Below are 15,471 nucleotides of genomic sequence, written 5' to 3' on the forward strand. Positions count from 1 at the left end.
CTCCGGCATCATGTCGGCAAGAAGCTGAACCAATGAAATCCCACCCCTGTTTTCTATTTACAGACTGCAGAAATTAGGATGAGTGCAGAAAGGGCCTAACGAGCATTTCAGCATAATTGTGCTTATTGACACGTCAACCCCACTACTTCCTACACTGAGAGAGCAGGCAATTTGTAGGCACTATTATATTTCTGTTTTATGAGTATATTTAATATAAACAACACTTCATTTATCAGCTAGGCTAATTGTGTCACTAGAGCTGACAGTCCCCTAGTAAGCTTTGACTTTTAAATCAGGAAGAACAACAGCTAACTGGGGGACATCCTAGCATCTAACGCTTGCCTGTGACTATTAGCAGCTAAGAGCAATAGAAGTAGTCACTGAAAAATTCAGTACTGGTCAAAAGGGCTGGTGTGAGAGATGGTGACAGGGCCCCACCGTGCCAGGCTAGGATGCTTCAAACCTACCATGGGCTCTGTGAGACTTGGAGCAATTGAAGTTTAAAAGTTCTAAATTCATAAAACCGAATGAGTTACAGCAGATAAGCCCTTGGAAGGTGCCACCTACTGCTATGGCTTTCTTTGACAGAAACTGGCGCATGTCGGGGATTCTCTCCAATTGCCCATTTTTTCTTCTTATGTCAACAACATGAGAATGGTTTTAAAAACAATGCAGATATGACTGTCGGAAAAGTCTTTTCAGACACTCAGTTAGAGGTTATCTTGGCCTGTAAGGCCACTGCAGTTTGGGGTGCTGGGGTCACACCAGTCCTTACTGATTATCTACAATGCACAGTGTCATATCAAACAGTCACCTCTGTTTTGCTCGCTGTGCGGTAATGGTGGTGGTGTCCTGGGATATAATGCAGTTGTTCCACTGTATTGTGCCGTCGGGAGGCGAATGCTTGGCGCTTGGCGGAAGTTTGGTTCATACATAAGGTATTGTACAAGTTATTTGAGGCACTGGGATGGGAGTGCATCTTTGTCATCCTGTAGCGATCCAAGACAGGCGTAGAAACAAAGACGTCTGTGTGTGACAATGCGCGTGACATGGACTGGTCTGCGAAACCTGTGCGCTCTGGGGAGAGCAGGGGGTCTTGGGAATGGAGGCGCTCTGCGGACAGAAGCTGTTCATCAGAGAGGATCCGTTCATAAGACATGCTGAACTCCTCGGGCATGACCCTCTCAGGGGACAGCACCCTGTCCTGGGACATAGCCCGTATGGGTCGGCGGGGCCGTTCTCTGTGGTTGGTCTGTTTCTGAGACATTTGGATGACATTGAGAGGGAGGGTCCCTCGTGCTGCCAGATCAGGAAGGTGTCTCCTCTTCATGTAATATTCATCAGCTTCTTTGTCAGCTGGGAGGGGAAAAGAAAGGGAAACAGTGTTAGGAGCAGCCGAGGGTGTGGTCACAGGAGGGAGAGCAGGGATGGTGTGCAGAGAACAGCGCTCTGGAACAAGGCCTCTTGGTGTGCTGGATAATGTCTGAGACAGCACAAACAGAGATCCATCAGGCCTTTCACCTTAATCTTCAGAGATTTAAGTATTGCCATAGACAGCGATAGCACTGTACTATCAATCATGGAACTCAAAGGTCTATTTGCACTGTGTGAATATGTATGTATTACACATGGACACAATGTACATCATGTGTATGCACACACAGCCGTACAGGTACAGTGGGGACATCAGTTTGTACATGAGTGACTGTGTGCTATATTGCAATTGTAACATGTTACACAATGAACCCCATGTACTGATTTGTAGTATTACCAGGTCACTGAGAATTTGACATGGTTGAAAAACAAAATTTCCAGTCTGTAGGAAATTTGGACATTTAGAAATTTCCTTTTGTCCCAAATTGGAACAAAAAAGCTGAAATTTCCAAATTTAGCATGAAACAAAAATAACAAAAAAATTGTTTCAGACACACTGAAGCACCCTTATAGAAACATTTCATTTTGACAGTCAAAATGTTTCCTTTCAACAGTATCATTCTGACTTTTTTATATTATATTATATTAAAGTGATTTTGTTGTTTGTCAGTGACTGGCCATGAATATCTCATGGATGCTGGTTTCAACCAGAGTCGCTCTCACTGTATTTTTTCAAAAAACTTTTTTTTTTGTGTAAATTCAGCTGCAACCTCGCTCTGAGGGGTGTGGGGTGCTCCTGTGAGACACTGTATTTTCTGTTTGGTGTTTAGTTTCCTAAGGGCACTGGATATCAGTGCAGAAATATGAGGTCCATCCCAAAGTCTCTGAGAAGCTCAGGGAAACAGAGGCTGACATGCAAACCATTCAGCTCTGTGCCATGCTGTTTGTTCCATGAAAAGTGCTCTGGTCTGCCTGTCATTCTGCTGTCTTAGATGCTCTGTTACATAAATGGGGACTCAGCACCAGCCCCCTTTTGTTGGATTTTAAGCCACATAAGGCTTGCAGTGGAGGTACATTGGCCTTGAGATGTCTGTCTGACTCATTGGTACCACCACAGTACCTGACCCTGAGCAGGTAGAACAACCTGCCAAAACTAGGTTACAGCCTGAAGAAACAACCCCACAATTATTCCAAGGAAGCAGTTTCTGTGGCACCTTCTGGATCTTACCTTTGCCCTAATGCTGGGGAAATATGACCACCTGTTTAGAGCTGTGCAGTGTCTTTGGCCCTTGAACACTGGCCTGCTTGCATACTGCCATGGTGGCCTTATGTTAATATTGACACCTCTGTGATGATATGTAAGGGAGCATCTAGTCTTATTGCACACCGTGTCCTCTCAAAGCTAACAGCAGATTTCAATGTAAGTCTTTTGTCATTGTGCTGGGGGACTGTTTAATGGCCAGGATTAAGGGTCAGTAAATTGCCTCCTCTGCATTCCTTTCACTGCAAGGCTTTCAGTGACTGCTCACAGCGTGTCCAGAAACACCCAACACAACCAGGCCAGGGGGCTCCCAACACCTCAGGACTTGTCAGTAGTCTTCACCCCAGAATGAAACACATACAGCACCCCTGACATGCAGTCACCTCTGCCATGGAGAGCAGCACTCCACTAGCTCTCAGTATGCTGCAAAAGTGTGTATGGGGGTGGCTGTGTCCACAGACATTGAGGCTAATGCCTGTGCAATCTTTGTCCATACAAAACAGACAAGTTCATCAAAATGAACCTCTCTTGCAACTGCATGGGACAGCAAGGGCTTAGAAGGGTGTGCAGGAATATCAGTCCTTTGCTGTTTTCCTTTCCCTAGCTTCCTTGGATAGCATAAGCTTGTCAGTGAATTGCTTTGTGAAGGCCGCACACCTGAGAATGTGTTAAGGACAATACAAAACACTGGTTTCTCCAGCCTCTTATTCTCACTCAGGCTGAACGAGAACATATTAAAGAGAACAGTAGGGGTGGGGGAAGAAAAGCTTCATCTCACGGAAGCCTCTTTTCGTGTTCAGATGATTGAAAGAGCAAAACTGCTCACAGACCAGTCGAAGCAATCTCAAGGTGAGCAAGACAAGTGGGGCACAACATAGATGCCTTTGAATCTATCCTGCCTAAGGGGGCAATTACACAGAAACACAACCCAAACACTCCCTCTCTGTCTGATACAACTACAAAAATGTAAGGCCGAAATGCCCTCGTGGAAGAGATATGAAGTCAGCTGGAAAAATATTGCAGTAATGCCAGAAGGTATGGCCCCTGAAATGTCTACGGGATAGAAGAAAGGAGGAGAAGCTTGACAGAGAAGCTCGGCTGATTCTCCCCACCAGACAGACTATTTCCTTAGAGAATATAGCCCTTCCACTTGGCCCAGCTGCTTGATTGTGGCCAGTGTCAGCAGAAGCCCACTAGACACAAGAACAGTTAAACAACAGCAGCTTGAGACCATGGGCCAAAGGCCTGATGTGAGACTTAAGCAGTGTCTGGGCCAGTCTTCTGTGCAGGGGTGAATGTCACTGAGTTATCACTAACACTGGCTTGGCTTCCACTCTGTCCTAACCCACATTCTCAGTACCATGGGTGGGGAAGCCTCTGATTTCTAGTTTGCCTATATTGCACCATGCTCCTGGGTGTGTTGTCAGCTGCAGGGATTGAATCTAGGGCCTCTGAACCTTCAAGCATGAGCCACTATTACCTGAGCTACGGGGCCCAAGACCGCTGTAACCTCATCCCCCTTTATATGTGGCCCAGCCACTAGATGGGGACAGAGCACCACTTGGATAGGATCTGGGTTACACCTACATTTCTGTCTCTATTATCTTGTTCTGTATTTGCAGGATTTCGTTTTAGATAGTACTTTGGGAGACATTTTGTGTCTCTCCCACTAAACTATTATTTGAAAAAACCAACCATTGCAAGTGTGTTTTAGTGGAGTTCAGCTTGTGACACTGCACCCCATATTCATCACAGTGATATCATATGATTATGACATAATTCTGATGTATTTTATGCAAGATAGGTCATGGAAGATATCATTGAAAAGGTTATGATTTACTGAATAAGATTATCCTATTTGTATGCATGTATCATTTTTGTATCTGAAGTTAGGAATATTGACTATATATCTTTATGACAAATGTGTTTACACATGGGGAATGCCCATTAGGCAGAATGCACTCAGTCTAGATGACTGGCTGGGAATGGCCATTAGAGAAAACAATAGGCCTTAGAAGAAGTTTATCTCCCACCGGGAAGGCGGGGTGGGAGGGAGCAACCTGAGGACCCTACAAACAGTCTCTGACTCATGGTTGCTGTGGCACTACAGGGACATGTAATCAGACCACCTGGTACTGGACTCCATCTTGGAATACCAGTGTTTTTCCACTGACTGGCACAGGAGCCAAGCTTTGAGACAAAGGGTTCCTGCCATATACAAAAGCTATTTAAGGCAGGGGAGTGACATCATCTTGGTTCTTCACTGACTCCCTGCCCCCCAAAGACTCTGGGAATCACCTGTGGAACAAGGACTGAACTGTGGGGAAGTGCTGGACCCAGGCTAAAGGGATTTTTAGCCTGTGAAAGGAACACCTGAAGTTTTTAAGCTGTAAACAAGTGCAGTTGGCCCCTTAAGAATCATTGCAGACTGCTTGAATCATCATTTAGGGTGAGGATTTGGTACTTATATCCAATCTCTTTAGTACATTAAGCTTAGTTTGCATGTTTTGTTTGTTTGCTAGGTAATCTGCTTTGATCTGTTTCCTGTGCCTTATAATCACTTAAAATCTATCTTTTGTTGTTAATAAACTTATTTTTGCTTTGTCTAAAACCAGGGTGTGGGAACCATAACTTGGGGCACAATGCTGTTGCATATCCTTCTCCATATTGAGGGTGGGGGCAAACTTCATGAATTTACACTGCATAGATCTCTGTGCAGCACGAGATGGTATAATTTGGGGTTTATAATCCAGAGGGGATGTGCACTTGAGTAGCTGGGCAGTTCCTTAGCTGTAGCCTCCCCATGCAGCGCTGATGACAGCTCTGTATGTACTGCAGCTGGGTGTGTCTCTACCTGTATGTGCACTGATCACAGCAGTACAATGTAAAGGGAGCCCAGGCTGGTGGCTCGGGGGGCTCAGTGGTACCCCAATTCCAGGTGGCACCCTGGTGGGAGATAAACTTCTTCTAACACCTATTGTTTCTCTAATGGCCCTCCCCAGTGAGCCATCTAGGCTGAGTGCATTCTGACTAATGGGCGTTCCCCAGGTGTAAACACATTTGTCATACAGATATATAGTCAATATTCCTAACTTCAGATACAGAAATGATACATGCATACAAATAGGATAATCATATGCAGTAAATCATAACCTTTTCAACACATCAATATCATGCCATCATCATATCATAATAATATCAATGTGAAGAATATAGGGTGTAGTGTCACACAGCTACTCTTTGTTTAAAAAACTTCTGCATCTTTAAAATACCTGGGAATGAATGGTTAAATTCCCCACTTCACAGAATCCAGAATCATTCACTGTCTCCCAAATCAGCTGAGACGCACTCAACCTGAACTTTGTCCTTTAAAAGATAGCATACTTGTAACTTTAGATGTTGTTGTGACAATTTGGGACATCTGTCTATGTACAGTTTATGAAGTCTGTTTGAGATTATGAACTCTGGTATGTCTGAGTCTTTAGGATTATCTTTGCTGTATTTTCACCTTATTTTCCTTGTGCTAAGGAGGAGTGCCTGAGTGTCTGTCTCTGAATAGGATGGTGTGACTTATCTAATTAAACTATAATCATGCAAATCATTATTGCTGCCACTGTTCTATAATTGCAATGAATCTTATACAAAGTGTGACACGTGACCAGAAAGGGTTAAGCATCCTGCAGGCTAGTTGACCCAGTTTCAACCATTAGAGACATGTTAGAAGAATATGTGAATGGTAATTAGGACCACTCCATGGTAGATAAACTAGAACTTTGAAATGAAACCTGTATTGTTAGAAAATTTGAGGTGATACTAATTGTATGTGTTTAATTATAGCTTGTTAAATGTTTGCCATGTAAACAGACAGTTCCTGTCTGTCACTATAGCTATTATTTCACAGATCAAAAGGGAATATTATTTCGATGAATCTTGGGTGCAATAATGTCATTCTCTTTATGTCTCTTTAAAGTTTGTGATAAACTGCTTAATGGATAAATAATCTTATGTTAATCCATGTAGTTAATTACCGGTGAGGTTTAGGAAACAGAAGGTTACATCAAAAGCCTATTGTTCACCCAGGACAATATGGTCAAGTGGCTGCTAGAAAACTATAAAAAAGACCCTTGGGTCCTGATCCTGTCATCTCAAATCTGCTTGAGGCTTCATGCAGGGAAGTTTAAGCCACAAGGCTGAAATCCCAGTCCTGACTGGACCATCCTGAATATACACATTTGACTATAACCTATGAACTAATTCTGAAGAACTCTTGGCAACTACAAAGCTCACCATCTCTGCTATGAATCTGAACCTCAAGAACTGTACTCATGTCTATATGTATACTGATCTTTTAACCAATAGTCTCTCTTTTCTTAATACATTTTAGTTTAGTTAATAAGAATTGGCTGTAAGTGTGTAACCTGGGAGGTAATGTGTCCGATCATTTGGGATTGGTAGAACTTTTTTATACAATGAATAAGATTTTCAGTAATCCTCATCATATTTGACTTGGGTGTCTGGGTGGAAGCCTGAGGCTGGGTTGCTTTAAGGGAACTGTATTGTTGGCTTCTGAGTAACCAGTGAGGTATGATAGAAGCTGTTTTGTACTGCTATGGTAAATCTAAGTATTGGAATATCCACCCGCTTTGGGGACTATCTGACCCATTCTTTCCAGTTCACCCTAATTGAGTGACCTCAGTGGGCTCCCCTGGGCACAGATGGTTGTTAAAGACCCACCACACCTGAAGAGATCTTGTCCTGAATAGATCTTCTGGTTCCTAAGAAATAAAATTGTGTTACACCGTGACCTTCCAACAAGAGTATTTTAATTTTTATCTAACTTCTCTGTTTGCTGTAAACATCGCATATATATTTTTCAAAATTTTCAGGTTGGGGGGAGAGTGACTTTTGGGTACTTGCTGTAAATCATTTGTGTGATAGTGAGTGAGTGATCACAACACTGGGGAATTGTCTTTGTGACATTCAGAGTCCAGACACCCCAAGGAGAGAACAGAAGGTTTGGTTTAAACTTCCCAAAATAAGCAGTAAAACCAGCTTCTTTTTGATGTGTTCTCATACTGCTTCCCACCACATCCATGCAGAGACAATTGCCCAATCACTGCACTCTGCCAGGTCACTGGAAGAGCATTCATGTTCAACCAGCTGGCACTGCAGGAGATGTTTCATATTCTGAGGCTCTCTGCCGCAGCCACAGGTGGCGTAGCCCCACTTGATCATCACCTCTCTAGCAGCCTCCTCTAGTGTGGTGTCAATGAAGGCAATGCCGAGTTAACCAACTGATCGCATACTATGTTTTACTGTAAGATTATACTGAGTAAGATCTTTTATGAAGCTTTGTAATTCACATAATTTAATAGTCATGAGATATGTATACAGCTTATGGTCATGAATGTATGTATATGTAGACATTGAAAATTGTAACTGTGGTGTGACTTCAACTTTACCTCACAACAGGGCAGTGAAGTAATCAGGGAGGGAGGGCTATCTCAAGCATCTGATCATTGTCCAGCCCAGAACAAGAGGAACTATCAAAGCTAATGGGAACAGCCTGAAACTCAATAGAAAACCCATCTTCAGAAACTCAGAAAGGAGAACACTTCAATCTCCCTGGATACACAATAGCAGATTTAAAGATAGCCATCCTGCAGCAAAAACACTTCAGGACCAGACTTCAAAGAGAAACTGCTGAGCTTCAGTTTATTTGCAAATTTGACACCATCAGCTCAGGATTAAACAGACTGTGAATGGCTTGCCAACTACAAAAGCACTTTCTCCTCACTTGGTGTTCACACCTCAACTGCTAGAAAAGGGCCTCATCCTCCCTGATTGAACTAACCTTGTTATCTGTAGCCTGATTCTTGCTTGCATATATATACCTGCCTCTGGAAATTTCCACTACATGTGATCCGACAAAGTGGGTATTCACCCCCGAAAGCTTATGCTCCAATACGTCTGTTAGTCTATAAGGTGCCACAGGAACCTTTGTTGCTTTTTACAAATCCAGACTAAGAGGCTACCCCTCTGATACTTCAGAAAGAAGGGAGTTTTCTCCCACTTTGAATATCTATAGTGGCTGAAGGAAAAAAAATCTGCAAACCCTTTTAAAATGGAATGGGTTTGAACTGAAGATCACCCAGAACTGGATGGGACAGTCCCAGAGCAAGAGGCTAGCCATGAGTGCTGGATCCCTTCCATAGTTAGGGGGTACGATGGCAAACTGTTTTAAGCCACTAGGTAACACTTATTAAAAAAGGGATTTTTTTCTAACATGAGAGTATAAAACTTGTGGTGGCACCTTTTTATTTTCTATGTAATTTGTATCTGTTTGCTTTTCCCCTTACTAGTTTATCTTTGAATCTGTGGTTTTCCTATTAAATAAACTTTGTTTTATTTTTTTCCCCAAGCAGGTTTCCAGTGTGCAAACTGTGTGTGCCAAAATGAGCTGATAAATGGGGGCTGGTTTCACCCCTTCAGGGCTGAGGAGCCAGCAGGGAATGGTCCAAGTGTCTGGTAATTAAGAACGCAGGGAAGACGTTTGTGGGGAGGGACTGGAAGGACTGTTGGAGTCACCCTGCAAAGGGTAGCTAGGTGGGTGAAAGCCAGGCTGAGATCTTTTGCTTGTGGACTGGCTACTGGTGTCAGGGACCTAAACCATAGCTGCACAGCACGAAAGCCCCCAAAGTTACAGTGCAAGCCATGACAGAACCCCTTACAGCTTCTCTGGGCATTTTCAGACTTTTTAAAGGTGCCCTGGATTTTTTTTTTGGGGGGGGGTGGGTGTTGTTGGAGAACTCTCATGAACCATGGCTTCAGACTCATAGGCCAGGCCCCAACCCTCTGCCACAGCGTCCTCCAGGACAAGAAGCCCCAATGTTGCCAGCCCAGCTGACGAATGCACCCGACTTTCCTCCAACAGCTTCTGCAGTGGAACCTCACTGGCAGTACAAATATCAACAGCACCCTGAAGACTCAAAATTTTGGGGAATGCAAAATAAATGCAATGTGATTTTAAAAACAAGTAACACAAGGAATACTGGACTGGACTGGACCTGGGGGCCGTGGGTAGGGACAGTGAGAAGTATTTCACCAAAGACTGAAAAGAATTTTTCATCAAATGCTTTATATAAGAGATAAATCTAATCTAATCTCTCATCTATCTCCGGAATTGTTCTTCACACAAAATTGCACCCATTTAACTACATCAGAGTGTCCTCAAACTGATTTGACTATTTTTGGTGTAAGTCTGTGTGTTAACATTCTTCTTAGGGAATAAAAATGGCTAAAGTCAATTTAGCTAAAGTTGGAAGCCAGATCCTACTGGGGAAAACAGAAAGGAGCATAAACTCTGGCAAGTCGAGTGTAAAAGTATAATCAGGCAGGCCAAAAAAAGAATATGAAGAGCAACTAGCCAAAAATTCAATCTATCAGACTTTTTTTTTAAAAGTCTATCAGAAGCAGGAAGCCTGCCAAACAATCAGCAGGGGCAGGGGATGATTGAGGTGCTAAAGAAGCACTCAAGGAAGACAAGGCCATGTAGAAGCTAAATGATTTTTTTTTGCATTGGTCTTCACAGCTGAGCAGAAGCGGCACCAGGGTTTTTGCTGCCCTAGGTGGCAGCGCTCCTCCTCTGAGCATTTGGCGGCAGGGGTCCTTCCGCTCCGCGTCTTTGGGGCACTTCGACCGCGGATCCTGGAGCGAGTGAAGGACCCGCCGCCGAATTTCCGCCAAAGACCCGGAGCGGAAGGACCCCCCACCACCGAATTTCCGCCGAAGGTGGCAAAATGCTGCCCTGCAAATCCTGCCACCCTAGGTGACTGCCTAGGGTCACCTAGTGGAAGCACCGGCCCTGCAGCTGAGGATGTGAGGGAGATTCCCACATCTGAGCCATTCTTTTTAGGTGACAAATCTGAGGAACTGTCCATGATTGAAGTATGAACAGAGGAAGGTTTTTTTGGGGAAAAAAGAAAGATAAATCAAACAGTAATAAGTCCTTGAGATCAGATGGGATTCACCCAAGAACTCTGAAGGAACTCAGATATGAAACTGCAGCAGTACTAATTGTACTATGTTACTTATACCTTAAATCAGCCTCTGTACTAGAGGACTATCGGATAGCTAATGTGACACCAATTTTTTAAAAAAGGCTCCAGAAGTGATCCTGGCAATCACAGGCAGGTAAGCCTAACTTCAGTACCAGCAAATTGGTTGAAACTATAAAATTTAAGGTCAGAAGGAACCATGATGATCATCTCTTCTGACCTGCAAATTGCAGGCCATCGAACCTCACTCCCAGATTCCTCTAACAGACCCATAACATCTGGCTGAGTTACTGAGCAGCACCCCGTGCCCCCCCACACCAAGCTGTAACTCCTAAGAATTCCAGGAGCCCAGAGTCAGCAGCACAACATCTGCATTGAGGGAAATGATTTATTGAAAAAGGAATTGGAGCACAGAGGCTCAGAGCCTGCACTCCTCCTAACAGACATGAGGGTGAAAAGTGGTGAAATCTGGCTAACTCTTCATTGTTCCGGGATCTGAGATGACCAATTTGATACTGATGGCCTCTCAGGTGTGACAAAGTTCCTCCTCTACCTTGGTGGGTCCTGCACTTATTTGGCAGATTTGCTCACCTCAGTGATCTTCCCCACAGTCTGGGTCAACTTTTCCTGTGTCTGATCAGGAGTTGGGAGGTTTGGGGGGAACCCGGGCCTGCCCTCTACTCTGGGTTCTAGCCCAGGGCCCTGTGGTTTTCAGCTGTCTATAGGGCCTCCTGTAACAGCTGTATGACAGCTACAGCTCCCTGGGTTACTTCCCCATGGCCTCCTCCAAACACCCTTTTTATCCTCACCACAGGACCTTCCTCCTGGTGTCTGATAACGTTTGTACTCCTTAGTCCTCCAGTAGCACAGCGCTCCCGCTCCGCTCGTTGCGCCTCTTGCTCCCAGCTCCTCACACGCACTTCCTCTCCTCTGGCTCCCCCTGGCCTGACTGGAGTGAGCTCCTTTTTAAACCCAGGTGCCCTGATTAGCCTGCCTTGATTGGCTGCAGGTGTTCTAATCAGCCTGTCGGCCTTAATTGGTTCTAGCAGGTTCCTGATTATTCTAGTGCAGCTCCTGCTCTGGTCACTCAGAGAACAGAAAACTACTCATCCAGTGACCAGTATATTTGTCCTCTACCAGACTCCTGTACCCCACTGGCCTGGGTCTATCACCCAGGGTATGTCTAGATCAGAGCTAGCACTGTCTACCCATGGTGGGAAGTACACTCCCAACTGTAGCCTACATCTATGTGATGAGCGAGGAACATGATTCTCCTGCTTGTGCACCCAGACTTGCTCTAGCTCGAGTATAAATAGCAGTGTAGCTGTAGTAGTGGCAATGGAGGTGTGGCTGAGCTGTACAGAGTACAAACCTGTCTAAAGCCTTAGGGATGGCAAGTAAGTGAGCGTTGAGATAATGGAATCTCAGTGTTGCCAACTTTCGTGATTTTATCCCAAGAGTCATGATATTGGTGTGATACTTAAAGTGCCAGCGCTCCGAGACAGCTGAGCAGGTGAGAGTCTCAGCTTTCGTTAAAAAAAACAAAATATGTTTTGAGCCCTCAGGGTTGGGGAGAAGTGATTGAAATGCGCCCTGAGTGCACCCTACTGGGTGAGACACTAGAAGGCAAATAAAAAGAATCTTAAATGTATTATTTTTTAAACTGTCAGGATTTTGGAGGACCTGAACTCTTGATTTCTGAATGCATTGGGTTGGCAATCCTGGAATCTTCATTTTCAGGATAGTTGGTTTATTTCCTCTTGGCTTTTTGTTGTTTTGGACCAATACAGTTTATAGATTGGCGGGAACCTCCTGAGACAGTTATTAGGAATATTAGATCACCAGATTGTTTTGTGTTTTGTTGTCTTTTGATTTTTTGGGTCATGGGTTTTTCCCCCTCCCAAGCTTAATAAGCTAACATACAGAAATCACTATGAATTCTGTTTTTGTTAAGCACACATGTATTCAGTCTATTCCAACTGATCTCTCTATTTTGGTTTCTCTGTAATATATATTTTTTAAACTGCCTAATCCTTGTAATGCCTCCTTTAGCTAACACAGAGTTGGTTAACGAGTCTGGCAATAATAGCTCCCTGTCTGATTTTGACCTTTCCCAGTTAGCAATAAACAATGATTTCCCCCCAAAGTTTTGCACAGAGATGGAATTTGCACAGCTGCTCTTGTTCAACAATACTTGTGATATAGCCCCACCCCTTGTCAGGGCACCACATGCCAGCCTCATTGGGGATGTCACTGCAGATCGGGGATGGGGGTCTGCCATGGGGATGCTGCCTCGTAGCCAGCAGCCTTTACCCCATAGCTGTTTGCAGGTAGGTGTAGCAAATGGGTCCCATGAGAGCTCAGAACCCATGTGAGAGCTGGGTGAATAAAAAGCATCACTGCAGCTTTAGGATCCCATTCCACTGGGCTCTCGCATGGGTGAGACCTGGCTTCCTTCCATGTGCAGGCTATGTATGGCCTGGACAAGTCCCAGATCCTGTGGTCTGGACGGAGCTGGGAAGAGGTTTGGCCACAGCTCTGCTTCCCCACTCACCAGTCTGCAGAGCTGCAGACCCCACCCGCAGGGAGATGAGGTGAGTGCTCAGCCATGGCAGCTCCATGAAGGGCTGGGTGTAGCAGGCACCATCTAGCCCATAATAACCAATGAACTAAACCATGGGCAGCTACAGGCACGTTGAAGAAGCCTGGGAAGCATCAGGGAGAAGGAAAGGAAGGATCTTTTAGAGGCACCAAGTATGAACTTGGGTGAGTCGGTGGCTTGCTCTAGACCTCAGTTCCCCATCCTTCCTGTGCTCATATTCTCCATTTCAACTGTAAGCTCTTTGGTGCAGGAACTATCTTACCATGGGGCTGTGCAGTCTCTACATAAGAACATAAGAACGGCCATACTGGGTCAGACCAAAGGTCCATCTAGCTCAGTATCTTGTCTTCTGACAGTGGCCAATGCCAGGTGCCCCAAAGGGAATGAACAGAACAGGTAATGATCAAGTGATCCATCCCCTGTTGCTCATTCCCAGCGTCTGGCAAACAGCACAATGGGGCCCTGGTCTGTTGGGGCCTCTAGACAGCAGTATAATACAAATGAGTATCAATAATAATAGTAGTAATAATAATAATAATACATGCCAGCATGGCCGTTTCAGCCCTGTCTAGCTCAAATCAGGTGTCACAAAACCCACTTTGTCTGGCTGGTTAACTGAGTGACTGGCTGAGAACAGACACAAAGTTTGGATCCAACAAGTTTCTCTCTTGCTGAGACGGGGGGTGGGGTGGGTAATAAGTGTCAGAGGGGACAAATCTGGTTCCTGCCCCAACCCCTAGCAGGGACCCTGTTCTAGTCCTGCTTGTCCCCTGCCTCTTGTCCCACAGAGTGTTCCTCAGCTGGGGAGTCTCCCCAAACTCTACCCCCACAGTGCATGAGCTGGTGCTGCCAGGAATTGAGTTTTCTGTGCGGAGCGGCAGCTGGGTCAAATTTTAGCAGTGTTGCGACCACGCAGCTGGAGCAACACTCTGAATTGCTCCGGCAGCAGCTGTATTGATTTAGTGTTGGACCACTGCTTGAAAGTGGGCTGGCCATGGCCCCTGGCTCCTCAGAGACTATGGAACTCTGAGCAGGTGAAAACAACTTTGGGGGGCATTCGCCTCCCTCAGCCCTCCTAGATAACACCACTGTGCTGGAGCCCTGATTGGTTACGTGCTGGGTCAGTGGAAGAGCTGGATTCCCCACTGGGATGTGACTGACTTTTGTATAAATTACCCAGAAGTACCTACAGGAAATAAAGGAATGAATAAGGTTGGGGTTTTCCAGGGGAGTAAGGCAAGCTCTCCCCCCTCAACACCTTGGGAAATCCTAGCCCAAATCAGTCGTCGTACTACAGTAGCTAGACGTGGCACAGAAGGTCTGTGCTTTGCTGGTTCATTCTGGGTTTAGAGGCAGCATCTCGCCCATAATAACTAATGCACAGCAACATGGAAAAATCTGCAAGCTGCTCCAGGAATTGCTGCTAGGAGCAGTTCCACAGGCAGACGGGCCCTGCTCACTGTAGCTAGTAGTACCGCGTGTCTGGAGAGGGAGGTGAAACTGTATGTGCAGAAAAATCCCACTGATTGGCTAGCTAGTGACCAGCCAGGGCTTGTTATGCCCTGAGGGCAGATGAGGGTTATTCTCTGAGGGCCAGTGCAATGGATTATGCACCACTTAGGCACTAAGCATAGTGCTAAAGTGGGGCTTGAGCAGTGCACTGGTGTTGCCCCTTTGTACAGGAGCCAGTTGAACGCTGTGACCTGCCCAGTTTTCTGTGGGGTTACTTCTCCAGCTCTCCACCACTTCCCTTTGTCTGGGTGGAGGGGAGACCCAGGCTGAGAGAGGCACCACAGGGACCTTTTATTATCCTGACAGAGGCCATGTTCCTGCCAGCCCCCAATCCTCAGCCCACTTCACCCACCTGGACAGTGACCAATTAGCACCTTGGGCACCAGCCATCTTGATAGTTTAATGCTGCCACCTCCACCCTCATCCTCACCCGGCAGGGTGGAGCTCTAGGTGACTATGGCCAAACCCTGCCTTACTCAGGCCTGTACTACACACAGGGCTTGTCCCAGTGTAGCTATGCCGGGTGGTTTTTTACTGAGGAGGTTATACCAGCGCAAGTGTGTTATACAATTATAGCTCACGCTCCTTCCTGTTTGGGACTAGCTGTATTGTATGAACACATTTATACTGCTCTACTTGCATCCATGCTAGGAGGTGCACTGCTT

The 15,471-nt window shown here is 45.4% G+C and overlaps 1 protein-coding gene across 1 annotated transcript in view; it reads right to left on the minus strand.

Moving 5' to 3' along the window:
- Nucleotides 1–608: 608 nt before the first annotated feature.
- SHISA6 (shisa family member 6) overlaps nt 609–15,471 on the minus strand; it is a 387,898-nt gene continuing 373,035 nt past the window's right edge. Inside the window, exon 6 of the mRNA XM_044981307.1 lies at nt 609–1,356. Within this exon, the coding sequence (XP_044837242.1) occupies nt 803–1,356 (554 nt within the window). The 3' untranslated portion in view covers nt 609–802. The remainder of the gene's footprint in view (nt 1,357–15,471) is intronic.

This window comes from Mauremys mutica, chromosome 12 (assembly GCF_020497125.1).
Source record: "Mauremys mutica isolate MM-2020 ecotype Southern chromosome 12, ASM2049712v1, whole genome shotgun sequence".
NCBI lineage: Eukaryota > Metazoa > Chordata > Testudines > Geoemydidae > Mauremys > Mauremys mutica.